Source organism: Triticum dicoccoides, chromosome 6A, assembly GCF_002162155.2.
Source record: "Triticum dicoccoides isolate Atlit2015 ecotype Zavitan chromosome 6A, WEW_v2.0, whole genome shotgun sequence".
NCBI classification, from domain to species: domain Eukaryota; kingdom Viridiplantae; phylum Streptophyta; class Magnoliopsida; order Poales; family Poaceae; genus Triticum; species Triticum dicoccoides.
The window spans coordinates 620,001,167-620,009,285 of NC_041390.1; the positions used below are offsets into that span (position 1 = coordinate 620,001,167).

Below are 8,119 nucleotides of genomic sequence, written 5' to 3' on the forward strand. Positions count from 1 at the left end.
CCGCCCGGCATTGTGCCAAAGTAGGATGAAAAGCACATCATCTTGTGATTGATCATGTTCGTCATGAATAAGAGAAATGGCAACAAAATTAAATGGCTAGCTAGGAACATACAAGGATATTGTTTCTTCCGTTGTAACGCACGGGCATATTTTCTAGTATTCACTTACACTCCTTGGGCTCAAACATGTATGAAACCCACTGGGGCCCCGTGAACTTGTGGTTGGGCTTTATCTCCCGTCTTGGTCTGGTGGGCTTGCCGTTCTCCTCCTCTCGGCCTTGAGCTGCTGCTGCTCCACTCGTCATGTTGCTGACACATGGGCGGAGCTCCCGTGTCTACGCATGCGTTCTGCCGCTCTCCGAGCATGTCGACGCAAAGTGCTCTTGTGTGAGCTGCTGGTGTGCTCTCTTGACGCTCGTGTGTGGTGTGCCACTGCCACTAGGTGCATGCATGTGTACCGGTGTGTGGGTGTGTTGCGTGCGAGTGGTGTCTGTTTTGGGTATCCTTCTGCTTCGCGGTTCGCGCTGGTTGCATGAGGTTGGGTCACCGGCCGTGGCCGCGACGAGGATGCGCGACCTCCGTTTTGGCGCATATCACATGTTCGATAAATTGTATCATTATTTTTCCACAAATTAAACGAGGGGTCATCGGACATTTTTGGACGATGTTTGCAGACATTTTGGTTCCACTTTGGTGAATCCCCTTGGAGATGCCCTAGGTTATTTATCACTGGAGGGAGGCGACTATGGCGTAGGTGCTCACCATCCAAGCTTCTGGTCGCTGAGGCTGGCTTTCTGGCTGTTATGGCTGCGTTCCTAGGAGTTGCCCCGCCACCATGTTCGCGGTTTGGGTTGCCCACTTCTTGCACCGTCCAGTGTCTAGACGGCATGGTGAGAGAGCCTTCTGTTCTCCTCCGTCCAGTGCTCAATTTTGAATATAATTTACGATTTTGACCGGGACACGATTTTTCCAATCAATTAGCAGCAACCGGTCTATAAAAACATATTATTACCACACACCCACCCATCACCTGAAAAAAAGCGGTACCATATGATACTGTAGCACCAATATAGTACATGCGGCCACCCCCGCTGATATTTGCCAACATAAATATATGTTTGTTAGCAGATAATACAGAACCACACCACAAAAAGCCCATCAAATCACCGCATTATAAATAAAAGTAAAACACATTCCATCATCTTCCCCATCCGCTAAACTAAATAATCCACCAGTTCCAGAATATAAGGGGTATTAGTTTTTTGGAAAGTCAAATTTCTTTAACTTTGATCAAGTTCAAAGCAAAAAATATTGACATCCACAATATTAAACAAAAAATTATGAAAATTTATTTCGCGATAAATCTAATCATATTGATTTGATATTTTGGATTTTGATGTATTTCTCTACAAATTTGATCAAACTTAAAAAGTTTGACTTTTTGAAAAATAATAAACCTTATATTTTGAAACAGAGTGAGTAATTTTTTTAACAAACCCAACAACACCAAAGGCGCACCAAAGCGCGCCCACCACTTCTAGTCTTCTATAACATTATGCTCCTTAATTTGTAAGGCCTCACAGTCAATTGAGGTCTTCAATTGAAATCGGGTCATCCGATTTTGACCGAGTCAACAATTTCTCAAAGCTCTCTCATTAAATTATTTTATACTACACATTATGCTCCCTAGTGAGTTTGGCCGAGCCAAAAATTTCTCAAAACTTGCTCAGTCAATTATTTAATACTATATACTATGATTCCTAATTTTCAGGCCCTCACAAATAATTGAGGTCTTCAATTTAGAATGAGGTAATCCGATTTTGACTGGGTCAACAATTTCTTAACAAGCCCTCCCATTTAATTATTTTAATTCACTATGTTTTTTAATTTTAAAGCACTTTAATTCAATTGAGGTATTCGATTTTGAATTTTGGTTTACGATTTTGGTCGGGCCAATGATTTTTTAAATCAATCAGCAGAAACCAGCCTATAAAAATATATCAACCTCGCGCACCCTCCCATCACTTAGAGAAAAGAAGTGACACCATATGATACTATAACACCAATAAATATTGGTTGATAGCGGATAACACAGAATCTCGCCGCGAAATGCCCACCAAATATCTAATGGGAAGGAGCAGGAGTGATAGTACTCCGGAGGGGTCGTTCCCTCTCAATGGAGATCCTGTATGATTTGGAATTTTTGTATGGATCCAAAGGACTTAGTAAAGTTCAAAACAACGAATACACACATGATTTTTGTATATATATATATATATAGCTGAGTTTGGTAGTGGGTTGATTGCTATCAATAGTGCTAATTGATGACTTTAACTCACTAATCATGATAGAGAAAACTACTATCTATTAGGTACTAGCATAAGTTTCACGCAAATATTAGTACTTGAACACTGCATATCTGGCGGTGTGGACAAAATGTGAAATCGAAATTCAGTACTGGCATATAGCTCATTGCAGAGGAGCACACGCTAGACTCGCGTACATGAAGTTGGTCCCTTTTTCTGCAACCGATCGATGCATCTCTCTCTGCAACAAATGGAAGAATCAATTGATGGATTTGCTGCTGCTCCAACTCCACAACTTTTTCTAGTGACTTTTCATTGCATTATATAACTTCCTTACAAACCGACTCGGTGTTCAATTCGTTGAAGAATTCCAAGGCACACCCAACACGACTCCACTCGGTGTACTAAACAAGTTTAGCACGAACCAAAAGAAAAGTGAAACTTACTAAGTATACAACTACAATGACAATGACAACGATAATAATACATGATACACATCCCAGTATCTTGTTTTGGATCAAAAAATAACCATATATGGCATGCTGTGTAAAGCGTCAACCCCCTTTTTGTTGGCACCATACTACTGCATTGTGCCACTAGCTTCATCAACCGACACAAGCATCTGTACAAGATTTTCCATGGTGGGCCTTTTTCTACTGTCTTCTTCTAGGCATGAGACAGTCAACTTGACCATCGTTCTTGCTTGCAGTCTATCGAACTGGCCGTTCAACCTCAAGTCAATGAAGTCAGGAAGCCATAAGTGTTGGCTTCCCTCCAGCATCATATTTTTTGTAAGCATCCTAACGACCGTTCCAAGGACCATTTCCACTTCCTCGCCGGCATTTGATGCCCAGTCTGAAACACGAGCCCCCATGAGTAGTTCTAGGAGAACCACTCCGAAGCTGTAGACGTCAACCTTTGATGTTATTGGCTGGCTAGAAACCCACTCGGGAGCAATATAACCTCTAGTTCCATGAATTCTTGATACATTTTTATTGGATCCACTTCTGTTCACAAGTTTTGCAAGGCCAAAGTCGCTGATCTTTGGCTCCAAGTTATCATCCAACAATATATTTTCAGGCTTGATGTCACAATGGATAACCCACTCCAAGCACTCATGATGAAGATAGGCCAATCCTCTTGCCACCCCTAGAGCAATCTTAAATCTTTCACTCCATCCAAGTAACCTTTCACTACTAAACAAGGTTTTATCCAAAGAACCATTCTCAACATACTCCAAAACCAATATTCTGTGTGGTCCATCAGAACAGAATCCCCAAACCCTCACCAAATTCATATGGTAAATCCTTCCAATCACACTCAGTTCATGCTGGAATTCTTCTTCCCCTTGGTGTATGTCTGCCAAAGTTTTCACTGCTATGGCCCTCTTGTCTTTCAAGACGCCCTTGTATACAAGACCAGATGCCCCACATCCAATTCGATCCTTGAACTTTTGAGTTGCTCTCTGCAACTCCTTGTAAGTATATCTGCGAAAATGGTTGGTTACCATTTCATAGCCAACCTCAGCTGGCCATACCCCCATTAACTTTTTCCCTTCCCTTATGAACAAAAACCAGCATCCTAGTGCCACAAATATTAACTCCACACAAAATATCGCTAACAAGAACCCATACGCCAAGAACAGGTAATGTGAGTGTGATCCATTTTGACTGCTTTTAGGTTGATCCCCAAAGTTTACTGTGAAATGTTTGCTCTTTACACTACAATTAGGAACATATTTAGGACCAAAAGGTTGCGAGTGAGGAATTGAGGACCTTGGGACCTGTAGCGTCTTAGGAATCTTGAGATGGATAGAACCACCAACAATACTTGGCCCGGTTACACCCCCAACAAGGGTCCCCTTTGGATAGCAAAGCCCGGTTCCTTGCCAGTATGCAAAACCTTTGCAATTGCAGTCCTTCAAGCATATCTTCTTGCATTCATCAAATGAAACTATGGTATTCAATCTAAGATCATTACCATGGAAGTCGGTGGCGGGTAGCTTCAGAAACATCTCCTGTCCATCACAACTGAGATTAAATTTTGGTCTGCAACCTTGGCTCCGGTCACTGGGGTCGATTATCTCATGTCCAGGGGCACAAGCACAAGCAGGCTGGGGAGTGTACACACATATTCCATTAATGCCACACAAACCAAGAACACAGCAGGTCTGTTGATATGCCATCCACGTGACCGACCATGTTCCATCTATCTTATTTAGACTGTATAATCTAAGGTTGCCATCATAATCCAACGTTAGTCTCCTCATAACCCCATGACCCCAATCAACAGCCTTAAGAGTTAAGTTGTCACTACCAAGAAAATACCCCGAGCTATCAAGGACTCCAATTGCGGTAGTACTAAAGGCATTTCTTTTCTTTGTCCATATATCATTACTAGGAATTGGCCAATATTTTAAAGAGATATCCTTCTCATCATCAAACAGTGTGAGTATATGTTCATCATCAAAATGGAAGCTGTAGCGGCCAGGGACAAGTAGCCTACTAGCAGATACCAACTTTGCAGCACTAGTAATGTTCTGATAGGGCAGCAATGTGTCGGTAGGAGAATGGAAACTTTGCCACAGAATGATATCACCTTGGCCTTTGACGACGAGGTTCCCAGTGTCGAGCAGCTGAGCTTGCTGGGCACTCGAAGAAGACGACACATTGTTCTCCCAGACGGGGCGGCCATCGTAGTCTTCTACGGCCATCCGGCCATCCGCATCTAGCGTGACTCGGGATCGCTTGAAGTAAACGGGGTGGAGATGATTCGCGCTCCAGACCACCGTTCTTTCAGCCGTGTTGGAGTACCAAATGGAGAAGATGGAGGCAGTTTGAGAAATGTTGTTGAAGCCGCAGGTGAAAGTACCATCCGGTGAGCGGAGGACGTCGGAGCTATCCTCTACGGACATAGAGGAGCCCGGCGAGAGGAATTCGCGAGCGGAGACGCGAAGAAAGAGAAGGACCAAGGTAAGTAGTAGGAGCAGAGGGGTGGAGCGTCCATCCATGTTTGGTGAGGCACTGATGAAGAGTTGATCTCTGGAATGGTCACAAATGGGGGATATTATAGGAACCATTTGGTCAGTCGTCGCTATTGCATTTGGAAGATGGTTGTGCCTTCACTTTCATAGTCGTCTCTTTGTGCTGCAAATTGTTTGTCCTGTGCACCAGTCTCCAGCTAACTACTTTCGCCTAGCTGTGCAAAGATGGTGACTGAAATCATTGGCCCGTTGACGGGGGACGACTCTGGTAGTGCATGTAGTTTCCTTCGGACAGCGCACGAGCAGGCAGAACCGCAGAACCAACACGTCGCAGCATGCCGAATAATCCCTGGCACCACTATCAAGTCGACGCAAAGACATGAAGAGGAAGCCGTTCGCCTAGCTACATGACGACAAAGGTTCGTGTTTTTTTTTTTACAAATTCGCAAAAGTATTTAAATCTGCAAAGCTTTCTAAAATCCGCGAACATTTGTGGGCTTCGTGACCATTTACCAGATTCAAAAGTACTTTTTGAATTCACAAACATTTTTTCACTTCGTGAACTCTTTTCTTCAATTGACTAACCTTTTTTTACTCCCTTCATCCGAAAACATTTGTCGTAGAAATGGATGTATCTAGATGTATTTTAATTCTACATGCATCAATTTTTATCCATTTATGTGACAAGTAATTCCATACAGAGGGAGTATTAGTGAAATTTTATTACTCCCTCTGTACCGAAATGTAAGTCATTTAAGCATTCGATGTGCAAATTTCGGTACGCTACGAATATTTTCCACATTCCCGAAATGCCCTCTCGTTCGTTCACCACCGCTCTCACCCACTCGAGCTCACTCTCTCTCATTCCCCTCTCACCCACCCCCTCTCGCTCCCCTCCAGATTCCCATCGTCGCCAGCCTCTCCTCGCCTCCCCTTCTCCCCACTACCGCGCGCTCCGTTTCCTCCAACCGCGCACGCCACACCATAGGTCAAAAGCTTGCTTTTTTAGGCGCCGTCGACGAGCTTCTGGGCGGCGGAGGATGGATCCGCGTGCGCCGACACTGGATCTGTGCGTGTCGACGCCGGCTTCACAGCAGAGCGGCACCATCGCAGAAGAGCAGGGCCATAGTAGCGCCGCCCTCCTCCACGACCACGCAGCCGCATCGGCAGTGGACTCGAATCCCTAGCCAGCGAGCTCAGGCAGCCATGGATCCATGGTGACGAACCTTCCTCTTCTCTCTGTAGCTGACCCACCCCGTCTGTTCTCCCTCCCTCTCTGCCCCGTGTCTCCATGACTAGGTCGACGCCAGGGAAGAGCCACCAACAGCAACAACTAAGATATGGACATGTAGGCCACTGCCCTCTACAAGGAGGAAGACCACTGCTTCTCTGACTCTGCTTCTTCCTTGGTCGCCATGGAAGGTACTCCCATGTTATGCTCTGCGATGCTCCATGTTATTCTTGCTGCAACTTACTGGTGCACAATTCATTCAAGATAAAACTGCAGAAATCTCAAACTTTAGCATGGATTGAATAATACTGGTGAATAATGTAGTTAAGGATTTTGTTAGGATTGTTACTACTCCTAAGATCATTCATGGACTGAATAATTCAGTCAAATACAGCTAAGTTATCCAGTCAAATTCAGATGTCCCTTCAGTTTGCATCATTCATAGACTGAATAATTTTGGAGTAGCTTGCTTAAATGAATGCTTGAGCTGGAGTAGACTGATGCTGTTAATGAATGCTTGTTTATCTTACTGCAACTATTAATTTGCATATGAAAAGCTACTCCTCTTGTGCCCTCCATATTCTTTGAAACTACTGAAATGAATGAAGGCATATGAAGCTACTACTAATGGAGTATTGTTATATTGTTTGAAGCTACTGCTAATGAAGTACTATTTTGAGGCAACTACATATTGTTTGAAACTATTAAGCTGGAGTACTGTTAATGATGCATATGAAGCTACTGATAATGGAGTAACTTAAAAGCATGGAGTGATTTCTGTAGTTTTGTTAAAGCATGGAGTAGTTTCTCTAGTTTTGTTAAAGCCTGGATATTGAACTTTCCTTGTGGATGAAGAGCCCAGCGTCCATCCACATCCCCGGCGGAGCCACCTGCAGAGAACGGAGCAGTTGGTCTCCTACCGGCCAGGCGTGGCAGTGCGGGTTAGTTGAAGGGTGGTGCGGGCGAGGCAAGGGGCAAGCGACTTCCTGTGCGTATCTTGAACTGGCAGGGAGCTGGCGGCATAGGGCTCCGCACTCCTCCCGCCGAGCACCGAGAGGGCGGGAAGGAGGAGATGACGCGACGGCGCGAGGGTGAGCGGACGTGATGGCGCGAGGGTGAGCGGTGGCGGCGGCTCGGCAGGGAGCGTGCGAGCACGGGTCGCAAAGGAGATCGAGGAGAGGGAGAGGAGGAGCTGGGGCGGCTGCAACCCAAACCGTCTCACCGATTGGGAGAGGTGCAGCAGAACATGAAAAGACAAAAATGCCCTTGACAGGGCATGAAATTACAGGCGGTGGCAGGAGATCTTTACGCTGGAGAGGGACTATTCATTGCAATAGTAACCGGTTTCGATTCGACCGCTGTGATCTTCCAGGAGCGAGATCGGACGGACATAATCGCATCAAAGAAATGATCCAAAGGCCAAGAGTCGCAAAACCCTGAGAGAGCTCGGGGGCTGCCTTGGTTCTTATTTCTGGATATTTTTTGATAAATGATTGCATCTCATTTGTCCTCTACACACGTAGGGCTATACAGATGACATCTCATTTGTCCTCTACACTTGCATGATTGCATTGTTGCACATTTGCATATTTTGTCATAA

General features: G+C 44.9%; 1 protein-coding gene across 1 annotated transcript; it reads right to left on the reverse strand.

The window, feature by feature from the left end:
- Window positions 1-2,636: 2,636 nt before the first annotated feature.
- Window positions 2,637-5,315, reverse strand: LOC119314701 (putative receptor protein kinase ZmPK1). The gene has a single exon (XM_037589400.1). The coding sequence runs from the start codon at window positions 5,313-5,315 to the stop codon at window positions 2,886-2,888; it is 2,430 nt and encodes an 809-aa protein (XP_037445297.1). The 3' UTR covers window positions 2,637-2,885.
- Window positions 5,316-8,119: the final 2,804 nt, after the last annotated feature.